This window comes from Petromyzon marinus, chromosome 11 (genome assembly GCF_048934315.1).
Source record: "Petromyzon marinus isolate PM22_M1 ecotype Great Lakes invasive population chromosome 11, UKy_Petmar_22M1.pri1.0, whole genome shotgun sequence".
Taxonomy (NCBI): Eukaryota; Metazoa; Chordata; class Hyperoartia; order Petromyzontiformes; family Petromyzontidae; genus Petromyzon; species Petromyzon marinus.
In genome coordinates this window covers 3,810,362-3,824,124 of record NC_133677.1, presented here as the reverse complement: position 1 = coordinate 3,824,124, position 13,763 = coordinate 3,810,362, and the positions used below count along the sequence as shown (strand labels likewise).

The 13,763-nt window shown below is 48.8% G+C and overlaps 1 protein-coding gene across 2 annotated transcripts in view; it reads right to left on the bottom strand.

Moving 5' to 3' along the window:
• Window positions 1–12,273, bottom strand: part of FGFR2 (fibroblast growth factor receptor 2) — a 63,698-nt gene extending 51,425 nt beyond the window's left edge. For both annotated transcript variants that reach the window (XM_032952317.2, XM_032952319.2), the window contains exons 1-2: window positions 11,343–12,273; window positions 1,510–1,696 (exon numbers count right to left, since the gene is read on the bottom strand). In XM_032952317.2, the coding sequence (XP_032808208.1) occupies window positions 1,510–1,642 (133 nt within the window). In that variant the 5' untranslated portion in view covers window positions 1,643–1,696; window positions 11,343–12,273. The remainder of the gene's footprint in view (window positions 1–1,509; window positions 1,697–11,342) is intronic.
• Between the last annotated feature and the right edge of the window lie 1,490 nt (window positions 12,274–13,763).

Here is a 13,763-nt window from a genome sequence, read left to right as displayed (position 1 = left end):
AGAGTTTTGCATGTCCTGAGACACTTTCAAATTTGCGGGTGTTATTCTTACCTAGCACTTTCAAGCATATATGATGGTTTTTATTTAAAGCTTTCGTGACTGCAGGGATTCATATTCTTGGTTCTTTCGGTAAAGTCACGTAGAAGGGAAACAATAAAATGTAAAAAAAATATAAAACAATACAATTCTCACGACGTTTCGACTGCAACACAAGCAATCATCATCAGGTGTGAAAACCACAGCAAGAAAAATTTGAAGAAAAAAACCCGCCACTTTTTTCAAATTTTTCTTGCTGTGGTTTTCACACCTAATGATGATTGCATGTGTTGCAGTCGAAACGTCGTGAGAATTTTATTGTTTTATATTTGTATTATTTTATTGTTTCCCTTCTACGTGACTTTACCGAAAGAACCAAGAATATAAATATGATGGTGTCAAAGTGGTACGTTATATAAAAAAAACTTCTTGGCGCCTTTTTTTAAATCAAAGCTGTGGAGGTGACACGGGCCCCAGTGGGAGTGCGCTCGCCACTTCTCGCAGAGGTTTGCGGTTAAAATCCGGCAGGCTGCCCCTGGTTAATACTGCAGATGCGTTAGCCACGATATTTATATACACGTGCCGTTTCCTTCAAAGCAGACGTTAAAAGATCCTGCGACACAATTCGAAGTAGAGCAGGCCACCGTCAGCCACGACTGCAAAAAGTTGCCAAGATGCTCCTAAAGTAGAGGATTGAAACTCGGCGAGGCGTTCCTGGCTAAACAAGCGTAGTAGTAACAATAATAATATGAAAAGTAACCCAATAGATATTGTGCAGCAATTCCCCGAGTCTCTGAGTCTGCAGTAAATTGTCGCTTGTTGGAGTTGTCTTTGCGAAGTTTTACAAAACAACACATGCTTTATATGTACAGTCCATAGGTACACGGAGTATTATTCGCTCATCATAGCACCGAGCGTGTGCAGTTGTGTTTTCACGCTTTCAGATGAACTGCACGGACAACACGCTGTTTTGAACGGCTCTTTGCTCGGTGGCTTCTCAGCTGTACAAGAAGAGAGACAGAGTTTCTCACAGTAGTCTACCATGCAGTCTGTCAACTACCTCGCCTGGTATGCAGGAGATTGTGGATTCGATCCCGACCCCGACGCCTGTATATTTGGAGTGTACGTGCTCTCCCTGTGGTCGCGTCCATTTTTTTCTCCGGGACCTCCGGTTTTTCCCACCACATTTATAAAGATGCGTTTAGAGTATTTGGCCGCTTTCAATTAGCAGGTGATAAGCCACTATCGTTGAGATATCATTTGTGAGAAGGTCGCTTCTAAAAAAGACACATATAGCTCAGTGGGACTTACCTGGTAAAAAAATAAAAATTTGGGCCTTTGAGCCTGTGATCGGCAACTGTGTTTTAAAAAAAAATGCACACATCACGTGCTCCCCAATTCCACCCGTCGGTCCATCTCACACGCACTATCTCCGCCCGTCTCCCGCCCCATGCGCGCGTCTCCCGCCCTCACCGTCCGGCCGGTCGGTGCTGGCGTCCGTGGGCCCCCTCTGCTCCACGGGGGACGGGCGCGCGAACACGACCAGGGCCAGCATCGCTCCCAGCAGCAGCGAACCCGGCCCCAACACAGACATCTTGGGCGGCATCGAGTCAGCGCATCCCACGGGAGCTCCCGGCACGACCGCTGACGCCTCTACCGACTGCGCACAGGAGAGAAGGACGCGATTAGAGCGGTCATCGCACTGGACTTGCAATCCAGAGGTTCGATCTCTCCTGCACCGTACGTAGACAACCAATTAGCACGGTGGGTTACGTACGGTGCGAAAGAAGTTCAACATACATATAAATCACCACCACCGCCCGCCGTTGCTTACCCAGCATATGATGGGGGTAAAGTGTGGGTACTTATTCCTCTTCAAAAACGTCTGGTTGGCGAAGAAGGACAAATTACCCTCCAGAGGAGCTCCGTAGAACTCTCCCTCTCGTAGAGATGCTATACCCAGCAGTGGAGCGAGCACGTACTTGCAGGGCTGCACCTTTTACCTTCATCGTCGTGGTCTACGAAACCAAACCTCCCTTAACGCGAGCCTTGACCTCTCGGAAGCTAAGCGGGTCAGAGCCTGTTTAAAGTACTTGACTCATTGACTACTTGCGAATACCACAATGTTGTAGGCTTGGGTTAGAAATGTAGCCAGGGGATGCCAGTGTAGCCATAGAGTCTTGAACCTATCTCCATGGAGCTTTGAGTATTATTCCCTTATATGGCCGTGGGCATATTTTGGAATCCGGTTTTCCTTACAAGAATGGAACTGGCCAATCAATGTAGCGCCTACCCCTCTTGAAATATAGTCTTGAGACTCAATGGACATTAGATGAAGGGCATTATTATCATGATTGTGAGTTACATCACCTTTGGACACCGCGGTTAATGTTTCTCGTTTGAGGCCGGGCAAATGTCGTGAAAGACTGAGTTATGCGCTCAGGAACATCAGCCGTTTCCTGAAGGAAATGCCCAATCTGCAGAGGGATAGGCGTGAAAATTGCGAAGGCGAGGATGAATGTTTGGACTTTAGATGTTCTTGGGTCCTCTAACCCCCTTCATTACTTACAGACACGGCACAGTGCTTTGTTTTTGCACACATACCGGACTGCTAATAACGGTTCGAGTCAAATCCCAAGACTCATTCTTATCCCATTATCCCCCACCCACACCCGAAAACCGATAGACTTTGCGCAGACCTATACGGGCACTTAAGTGCTCGTGTTTACACGCCGCACCGGGTACCCGTTTAAGGCCGAGTCTACCTAGGAGAGGCTCAGAACCGCTTCAGACATCGCTCGCCACCGATGCCGCTACGGCCGCATTCGTAGCACGTGGCTGGACATTAATAGGTGCTCTCTAACAGCACTTGCCCCCACAGTCTGCTGAAGGCTACACGGGGGATCTCTATCTTGGTGACGGTAGGGGACACGTTGCACAAGAGATACACGCACACAGACACACGCACAAACACACACGGATACCCTTATACAATTCAAATACTCTATTATTGTTGTTAGCGAGCACTTATAAAAGGCACACGAGGGGGTGGGTGGCCAGCACCACGCCCGGCCGCCTTTGTCTCCCCAGTGGCGATATTTACACACCGCACCAGGTACTCATTTGAGGCTTTGTTGGCCGTTAGTGGGAATCGAACTCGGGGGGACCGGGTCCGTAGACGCTGAGCGCTAACCGCGGCACTTACCGCTCCCCACAGCACAGTAATCCAGACACCGTCTCACAAACACACACACACATATACACAGTACACACTACTCGTACAAACACTTCATGTCCACTCTCACACAAAAGACTGTTGGGGCAAGTGCTGTTAGCGAGTAGCACCTATGAAAGGCCGGCACGGCACACGAGGAGGTGGGTGGCCAGCACCACGCCCGGCCGCCTTTGTCCCCCCAGTGGCGATGTTTACACATCGCACTCGGTACTTGTTTGAGGCTGAGTCGACCTAGGGGAGGCCCAGGAACGGTTCTGATAATCCTCACTGGTGTTGGTAGCCGTGAGCGAGAATCGAACTCTGGACGCCAGGTTCGTAGCGCAGCCGTAGCACGAACCGCTATACCACCGCTCCCCTCTCACGCAGACACACGCGCGCACGCACACAAACGCATCGACACAATCACACACACACACAGAGCTCAGGCAAAAAGCGGAGGCGTGAAAGATGGACTGCGCGTATACAGTCTAGAAACACAGTACTCTCTATGTACTGCACTGACATTGCGCACAAGCCGTCAGTGTGCGCGTGACAGCACTGGCATGTCGGAGCTTACGCTTGGTGCGGCTAGAAGCATAACCGGTAAAACTAACTCTGCCCTACTTACATCTTGCTTTCAAATCTCGTCCACAGAGTTTCTTACGGTCCCGTAGTACGTCAACAAGATGCCCTCTTCAAATACGACGAGTGCGTAAAATGACGACGCCGTTTCGTCGATTTACCCCTGGGTCATTTTACGTCTCGTTTTTTTTACAGCGTCTTTTGTGTTTGTATTGTTTCTCGTTCTGTTCCCCGTTAAGGTGCATTATCAGCAAATGGAAATGGATCGTTTAACATTTAGGCTGCCGCATCAATCACAACCACAAAAACCTAGACGAACGAGACACAAAAAGCCGGGGAAAAATGCAAATGCGACGGCCAAACTAAAACGAGACGATGGAACAAATTATTTTATCAAATCGTGGATCGAGAACGAGTTTTACACCCCTAATGCCACCTGAACTCCGAGAGGCTCTGTCATTTGTTTTGATATGGGAGCCTTTTGAGACATCTACCGATTGCCGCATGAAGAACACGCTGGTCACACAGGGTTGGGTAGGGGAGAGGGTTGGTTATAGCCATGGCTATAGAAGTGATTCTTCTATTCGGGGAAGGAGGTGCAGCGTTGGCGCGGTGGTTACGAAGAACACACAAATTTGCTCTGTTTATTCAGATGAGCCTCGCGGAGTCTCAAGGCTATCTTTTCAAGAAGGATGCTGCTACAGTGGGGATGTTTGGCTCATTCCACTGATGAGTATTTTGGCTTCGTGTGGAAGAAAAGCAAAGTACCCGGAGAAGATCCAATCACGCATACCAGGGGGTGATTCACTCAAAAGCTCCGCACAAATAGATTCAATAATCCATTGCTGGGCTACTGCCCTCCTGTCCCTTGTCAGGTAGGTGTGAGGGCTAGGGGCTGGAGTAGCGACAGGGTGATTAATGGCTGTTTGATGGGGGTAGAGATGGGGACAGGAGTTTTGGTCAAGGGTAGGATTAAACTATAGTCGTCAGCCATCGTTAATCCACCGCTGGTTGAAGGACTCCCCAAGCCGATACCACATTTTGGAAATACGCCGATCAACTTCTAAGGTGTGCCTTTTATACAATTCTCGTCACGAGTCAATTTTGCACGTGGGTGTTCTGAAAGCATCAGATGATTTTAAATAAGTAATCGTCGGTTAATACACATAGGTATGTTGTTAAAAACAAAAATCAATGACAACAATTGCCTCCAGAAATGTTTTTGCAAACTTTACGCGTAATTCTCTAGGTTCAAAAACCAGGGAAGCAGTAGAGCATCGAGTGGCCGTGTCATCCCCAGACACGGCTAACATCAGCGTCGAATAATACCTAAACCGATCCCAGCACCCATCAACATCAACCAACCCGCACTGACGGGAAAAGTGAAGTATAGCCAAACAACCCCCATGAGCAGCTGTGCCAGTGGTGTTCTCAATCGACCAGTGAAATGACAAAGAGATCGTCAATTACTAAAGTATTGTTATAATTACTGACAACACATACAAATAAATCACACCCTACGTTTCAACATATATTTTTTTTGTTACACGTGCTCGTCCCTCATCTGTTTCCCATTGCTATTTCTGTCATGGGGCGGTGCGATTAAAATATTGTAGCTTATTTTTTTTCCATGTACGATGTACGTGGCCTTGACCGCAAGTCCCCTGACATCATCGTCATGCAGAGAGAGAGAGAGCACGCGGAGAAGAGCGAAAATGTGGAAGAGAGCCAGGAGATAGGTGCTCTCTAAACAAGGGCACACGAGTTAACACTGCAGGCTCTGCCCATCGAGGGCCTGTACATTTCCAAATAGGACTCTGCTGCGCCTTGTTGACATTCGACATGTGGTGTCGATTCGGCATCATGTAACTCACGGCAGTAGTGGGCAACGATGGCCAACTGTCTTGCTGATGTCTAATGATGGCAAATCTTGGTATGCCTGTTATCTATAATGAAGCGAGAGTGGGGGCGGTTGTCTCTACTGCTGTCGAATACAAAAAGAATGTCAGCTTTTCCTCTCCTTTTGAGCTTGGTGACTGTCACAGGCATTGTGCGTTTTCTCTTTAAAGCACCTTGCGATCAATATACTATTATTATTCCAATTGTTTCCAGTCTGCGCACAGGTTTTTAACAGGCTGATGGGTTTTCTCATTAGCTGCAGAGAGTGCGTGAATTTGATTATTTAACTCGTAAAAACAACTAAGTTCATGTTTTCGATCTTACACAGGAAAGTATCAGATGAAATTGACTACAGAATGCATTATTATTATTAACATACACACTATTAATACCGCTTAAATCATGATGTATGTATATATGTATGTTGAGCTTCTTTCGCACCGTACGTAGCCAACCGTGCTACTCGGAGGATGGATAATTAATCAACTAATTTGACCAAGAACCTGGCGTCACAATGGACTCATCTTGATAAGCGTCAATGTCTGTGCCAGTCGACGCCTCTTTGAAAGACAGCCAGTTCTGGAATCGTTCACAGAGCGGCGCACACCCGTTTGGAAGGCGATCAGTGAGGGGCCTCGCATTCGACTGCGTTGGTCTCTCTACGTGTGTGCTGCTCCCGATTAGCACGGTTGGCTACGTACGGTGCGAAAGAAGTACAACACACGTACACGTACAGCTCTCTGGCATAGGTCTTTCTACGGTGTGTGCTGTGCAGATGGCTCTCGGTCGTACTGTGTGCTGGGAGTGTTGAGACGTTACGACTGTGAATTCGTACTCGAGGTCTTCTCGCTACCGTGGCCGACACAGATTGCCAGGTTGTTTGTGGAGGGCGCGGGTGGGGGGGGGGTCACGGTGGTAGTGAAATTTTATTCACCCCTCCACATTCGCCGCTTTGTGCTCGATCCAACCCCCTCCGATCTCACTTGAGCAGGAAATAAAACTGCGACAAGCCACGCTCCAGAGGTCACATACTCCTGGCAAGCACCCACCCCCGCCCCCGGTCCTCATTATAGCTGAAGCTTGAAGATCCTAACACTACGTCTAAAACGTATCACTGTTAAGCATCGCGTATTTTTTGTTGTTTAACGCTTTCGTTTCATTTGACAACAACAACAAAACACCGATGCCCTTGCGACGAGCCTCAATACGCCGCGCAATTACGTTCGATTGCGGTGGAGGAACATTTTTCGTACAAATCTTTGACCATCGCTAATCCTAATTGCTCGCCGCTAATTGGCTGAAAACCCCACATTCGTTGGAAGTTTTTTGTTGTTGTTTAAGCTTGCAATCGCCAACGGGCCCCGTAGCGTTCTCTCTCCGCCCATCTCTGCACGAGCTGTCGCGGGCCAGCCGGTGTCAGTCAGCGCAAGCGCTCACATCGAGACCTCAAACGCGCACCAGAGACTTGACCCTTGTTGTCTTTGATGTCATCAGCTTGTTTTAACTTCCCACCGCTGGGCCTCCTCTATATCCTTCCATTCCTTCATTGTCTCCAGTGCCCTTGTCCAATCGTGCCCTCCAAAATCTTTTGATTTAATCTCACTGCGTTCTGCCGCTCTCTTCCCCCTCTGCCACGTTTGCCTGATCTCGGGCTCCATTCTGCAGTGCATTTAGTCAATTTCTCGTCGGTTGCACGTATGTATGTTGAACTTCTTTCGCACCGTACGTAGCCATCCGTGCCAATCGGAGGTGCGGGGGAAGGACAACAAACTAAACACAAAAGGCTGTTCTAAAACAAATTAGTTTTCAATCGAGATTTAAAAGTGTAAAGCTTCGGTGGCTTCCTAATGTTGGTAGGAAGAACGTTCCAGGCGGCCGCATAGGCGCATCTGAAAGCGCTCGATGCGGTGACCGTCTTTCTTCGATGGCGAGCCAAAAGCCGCTGCGAGAATGGCCGGAGTTTACGCTGATGGGCGTTCTCATCGTGCGCGTTCTCTGCGTTTACACTTGATTCGGTTTGCTTTAACGGCATCACTGGTGAATCGAGGCACCACCAGACCAAGTTTGCTCAGCCATCCCCTTTCTGCTGACCTCGCAGAAATTTGTCTCACCAAACCTGCCGTCGCTGTGGTCCCCGAAACCCATGCGCTGAGCAAGACTTGCGAACCACATCTGTCGACACGGTAGACTGTATATTAAATTCGGATCCACACACTTTGGTGTCCGCTTAGCAGAATTTGCCGAATCCCGGTAGCTTGTTCTTTTGTTGCAAACTCTTAAGACACAAACAAAGTCTGCCCTTAAGCGCTTCATTAATATTAGAATTGCTAAGGCATCGTTGCCTTGAAAAACGACAGGACTTTAAGTGACACATCATTTAAATTCACTTTGAGCCAAACCCTAACCGGGCAGAACAGCTCAAATTTTGTGGGCTTCAATCCCCCGAAAAACCTTCATGTAGTATGCCTCTGTACAATCTCCACCGCGTTCGTTTTCCCTTTAAGTCGCACTCACACGAAGAAGAAACGTGAAATCACGATATATTTATTTTTACTTTCAACCCGTTTCAGGGGGAAAAAATACGTGATCTCTCCCCCACACCGCTCAGCATTTCAAAGGGCTGGCGCTGTACTGTCGGAGAGACAACCACCGATGAATGCCACCGCAAAGCCGCGCTTTGTGATCGGCGCTGCCACAAAGGCGAAGCCCGGTCCTTCTCATGCGCCCCTCTTTGGGATGCAAAGCCGCCTTCTGGAAAGACAATGGCAGCTCTGCCTTGGCCACGCTGGGCGGCAACAATGAGATTCGAGGGAAGCGAAGGGTCACGGGTGGGAGTGGTGCAGACTCTCCGTCTCTGTCATACTCCGTCTCTGTCTCCCCTCGCGTCTTGTCTCGCTTTCCTTGTGCGAGCCTTCGTGTCTGACTCCCCGTGTATGTGTGTGTGTGTCTCTCTATCCTCGTGTGTGTGTTTCGCTCTCTCTTCGTCTCCGTGTCTCTCTCTCTTTGTGTGCCTGTCTCTCCCCATGTCTTTGTAGACGTCTCTCTTTCCCCTCGTGTGTGTGTGTCTGTCTCCCCGAATGTCTGCACGCGCCTCTCTCTCTCCTTGCGTGTCTCTCTCTCTCTCTTTCATCGTGTCCGTGAGTCTATTGTGTGTGTGTCTTCTCCTTTGTCTGTCTCTCTATCTCTCTATTCTTATGTTCACGTGTGCGCGTTCATGTGCGCGTCTCTCTCTCTCTCTCGTATATCTCTTTGTCATGTTGTGTATTTCTCGTTTTCCCATGTCCGTCTCTCTGCCCGATCCACTGCTGCACCGGTGTCTCCGCGCCTCCTCACCATATTCCACATCCGCAATCCCCCCCCGCCCCCACCACTGTCCTCCATATCTAGCTGTGACAATAAGGGTTAATAGGGGCACGGGGTATGCTGGAACCTGACCGACCATCTGTACAGCGTGGGCAAGTGACAGCCTTTCACCCGGCTCGGCTGATAGATGGTCGTCTCCTGCCAGATCTCAGCTACCCACCCCCCATCCATTCATTTCACGTGCCGCCCATGTGCATGTGTGCACGAGAGAGGCCACAATTTTGGTCGGCGGCCAAGCCTCGTACGTGAGGACCCCCAGGTGACCGTGTCTCCGCGTAGGGCCAACGTGACCTACCTCGTGGATGCGTGCTAAGCTCGGCTCTTTTAAGGAAATTAACCCACCCCCTCCCCCTCCTCTAAATTAGCCTCATCCAAACGAGCCCAAAAACAATTGTGCCCCCCCTATACACAAGCACTGTTCCCAAAGCAAATTGATCCAGTTACAATCCAGACGGAGGAGAGGTAAGGCTGAAGTAGATGCGTTTTTGGCTGAATTCCTGCCACACGCCAAACACACGTACAAGTGTATTACCCTCAAATTTTGAAGTTTGTATTCTCATGCTTTTATATATTTGTATCTGGAATTCATATTAAAGTCCTCCTCCTCGTGGATTACTAAACATTCAGATATGTAATCTCTATATATGCTTTTTAAGCCTGGCTTAACGTTTTTTTTAATCTACATATTCATAGAAAAAAATAATTCGGATTTTTTTTTTACGTATTGTTAGGTCTCAATTTATGTTTACATTTATGTGGAATCATGTTTGAGATAATCCATTTGCATAGTACGTACAGATGAGAGCCAGAGAGAGAAAACGCTGCAGTTGGGCATCACCGAATTTCTTAAATTTGAAGTCAAAGATAATCTACTCTTCTGGCTTTGTGCACACATTTCGCCTCTGCCTAATCGTCCGAGAATCTCGCATAACACATTCTCGCACAAACCAGCAGATAACATGATTCATGCACGCACGTAGCTCTGCGTCTCACAAAGGCAGAGAAAGAATCCGTCGAGCGTCCAAAATAGTTTAACTGTGGGTGCCCCCTTCTCCTGGCTCGATCCCTTCAGGTGCATCATCCCCTTGGGTTTTCTTGACATCGAATAAATATTCTTGTGCTAGCTTACGTCATTCCAGCGAGGCTCTATTGAATGATTTATTCGCCGCTATTTATTGTGAGCGACAAAGTAATGTTTTCTTCTGCGTTACGAGATCCTGAGGCGGTGCTTTGACACAAACACCTTACTTAACCCAAATGGGCCATTTCTCAGCTTAAAATTTGACACCCATCATTTCCTGCCACCTAATAAGCACTTACAGGGTTATCCCGACCATACGTCGACATACCTGAGCTCGCGATGCATTAGCGTAACCTCTGTCCATTACACCGACGGTTTGTGCGACGCGAAACGGAGAGCGGGGGGAGCGAGAGAGAGAGAGTGGAGTCAAGACGAGACGGAGAAAAGAGAACGCGCCCAGCTCTGACGGGACACCAGCAGCAGCCCCGGCGCAGCCACACCGCCTCATTACCTCCACACAAACAGCCCCGCTCACTCGTGCAGAAATCCCACCCTTCCCAAAACCAATTAAAACCGACGCCCAATTTTCGTTTTTTTTGGCTGGCCAGTCAGCAGCCACACGGATTCCGTCCTTATTGCGACCTTGTGCCTCTGCAGTTGACGTCAACGTTGAACCACAGAAAAATACAATGAGGGGTGGGCGGGGGGAACTCAATTTGTAGTTATATGTTTAAAAGCTTTTACAAAAATAAAAACAGTAATCCATTTAGGTATGGTGCCCTCTTTTTCTGACAAAGAACAACAGCCACTGTTGGGCAGATTTCAGACAAATTCGCAAGATTGTGTCTGTAAAAATTTGACACTTCTCTGGCAGAAGAAGACGCATTTTATTTAATACAAATCAAAACTCCTGGCCTTTCATCCACTTGCACACACACACACACAAACGTCGTAAATAAACGACTTAAAATCTTTCACTCATTTCCCACCAAAAAGAAAAATATTCCAACATACTTGTAAAAGTATAGCGATGGGGTCACCCAGCTCATAAATTTCCATCAAACTATTTTTGTTTTTCGGACGTCAACGTAACGTACGTTTGTAACTGCAATCACGCGATGTTATGGCATGTTTAAAAGTAAAAAAATTTACGCCGTCGCGCACAGCTCACAGAGAAGAAGAAAAAAAAACACTGGAGGAAAAAACTCGCTCCAGTAGTGTTGTTACCTGCAAGTTTCTTGACTGCTCGCAGAAGAACCCAGAGGAGTGCAACTTTGCAGCCGCAGCAGAAGAGAAAGCCCAGGTGACCCCCCGGCTCAAATAATCCCTGCGTTGGAGGAGATGGCGAGCCGGAGATTAGAGGTCTTGAATTGTCCAGTCCTTAACCCCGAGGGCAGGTTTCTCCAATCAGGACTTCTCTCTTCGAAGCCAGACAAAAGGTCAGTTAATCGCAGGGTGTTTGCTGGCTCGGGCGAGGAATTCGCAGCAGCCTTTTCAGCCACGAGGAGAGGTGGGTGGGGGAAGCTAGCGGGTGGCCAGCAGGGCTTAACCTCTGAGGTCGGTGCGCCCCTGGCTTCAAGGGTTCTTCCCGTGCTCTACAATGGACACACGTGTACGTGCGTGCGCGAGCAAGTGAATGTTTGCCTATGTGTGTGTGTATACGATGCACCGATAAGTACCCGACAACCAAAGTTGTCCCGTGTCCTCTGCGACGGTTCGTTACCAGAACTGCTCAACTTCCCCCGCAAGATCCTCGACGATGAGATGCGTTTTCTGCTCACTTTTCAACGGTGGAATGACGGAGGAGCTGCCGAACTTTTTCGCCTTTTCGAAATGTCACCGGTTTTCCGTTTTTTTGCTGCAGATCCCGCAAAAACTGTTCCCGCTGTCCAAGTCGGATCGAGCAAAAAGCAAAAAAAAACTAAAATTGCGTCCGGCAGATTCTGATCCGGCTTGACGCTCTTGAACTTCTCCAGCGGCCCCGCTCATTCACGGCTTGCACAAAAAACGAAAAAAAGCGAAACTCCCGTCCACCAACCACCACAACCTCCTCCACCCGCCGGACAGAGAGAGCGAGAGAGCGAGAGCCGCCGTTGACGAAGCCCGATGCGTGCGCTCGCTGCGTGCGCGGCAGAGTCTGCAGGGACCCATCACTTGGCGTGCCTAAAATCCTCCCCCCCCCCCCCCCCCATGCTTACACCCACCTCCATCCCCGCCCCCGCAATTGCCACGATTCCCTCTGGTTGGCTGCTGCCTCGAACTCGAATCACGGCCCACTGTCGACATCACCTCGAGTCGGGCCAATTGCGGCCCGCGCGGATTCAATGGGGCCCTTCCCCAGTTGTGGGTTTTTTTTTGTGTTGTGGTAATGAATGACTGATGACTTCTGGCTGTGGGCGATGCAGTGGGGCGTTTTGTTACAACAAACCGTAATTAAAAGCAGCACCCCATACTTAGACAAACCGCGCATCTCTCTGTCCCCGTGCCTGCCCTCGCCGAGCGTCCGACCACTGTGCAACAGTCGCGTGTACCCCTCGGCTGTCCTTCTCTCGCTTTTATATTTTTTTTGTTGAACCGTGATCCGACTGCATTTCAATAACAACAAAAATGTGTTGCAAATCATCCTATGTAATTATTGTTTTGTCCCCCCCCCCGCCCCCCCGCCCGCATTTGTTTTGCTTTATAGGGTAATTTTTTTTTAATATTATATTTGATGTGCGTGGCAATACTGTAATGTCGTATGTTATATTACGTGTACATAAAGCTAATCAGAGTACCGTAAAAGAAAGAGGGTTTTTTAAATCACGATACGATATGATCCATTTATAGACACCCCATTGATTTTTGTTAATTACTCTGTTAATGCTAATGACCTCAGTTTGCGCATCACTGAACGTTGTAAGCAGGTCGCACCAGCCATGCTGAACGTGTACCAGAAGGGTGTTTCAGATAGCGTAATTTGTGGATTTACGATTGGTGGGAGAGACATCGAGCCTTTGCGATAAGACTACAAAATGCCCTTCTCCCTATTATTTTAGTGGGGTGCTCATAAATGGCTAGCCCCCCCCCCCCCGTATTTTCACGCGCACATGCTACGCCTGCACACGCGCAAAAAAATGTGCCCACCCATGTGACGAGACAGGCCCCATCGGCTGGGCTACCGAGCGACGTCGTGGGTGAATCATCACCGGATAATCAAGTGTGAGCGGGCGCCTCTTGAAAAGAGTTCGCTCGGAGTCATTTCCTCTGCCCAATCTACGATCGGCTCTACCTGCAGCCAACGTGGTGGGGGTGGGGGTGTTGTAAGGAACACTCAGCGAGGCCTACGCGCTGCGTGTGTTTTAGATGCAAGTGCGCACAGTCCAGCCGAAACTTGTTGTCGAATTAAGGTCACGGTTCGACTCATGCGGTCGCCCTGGTTCATTGCCATTATTATTGCAGCAGCAATAGCTAGCACGGTTATACGCACCGTCAGCTTCACGGGGGGCTGGGGTGGGGGCGTTAAAGACCCCCATTACGTCATCGGCAAGAGTAGGTCAAGTAATTGTGAGCAGGCGTCAGGGTTTTCGATGCTTTGGCAAATTAAAAAATGACCCGCAAATTACTCAATTTGGATGATACGTGTAAAATCATCGCCCTCAACTTGCA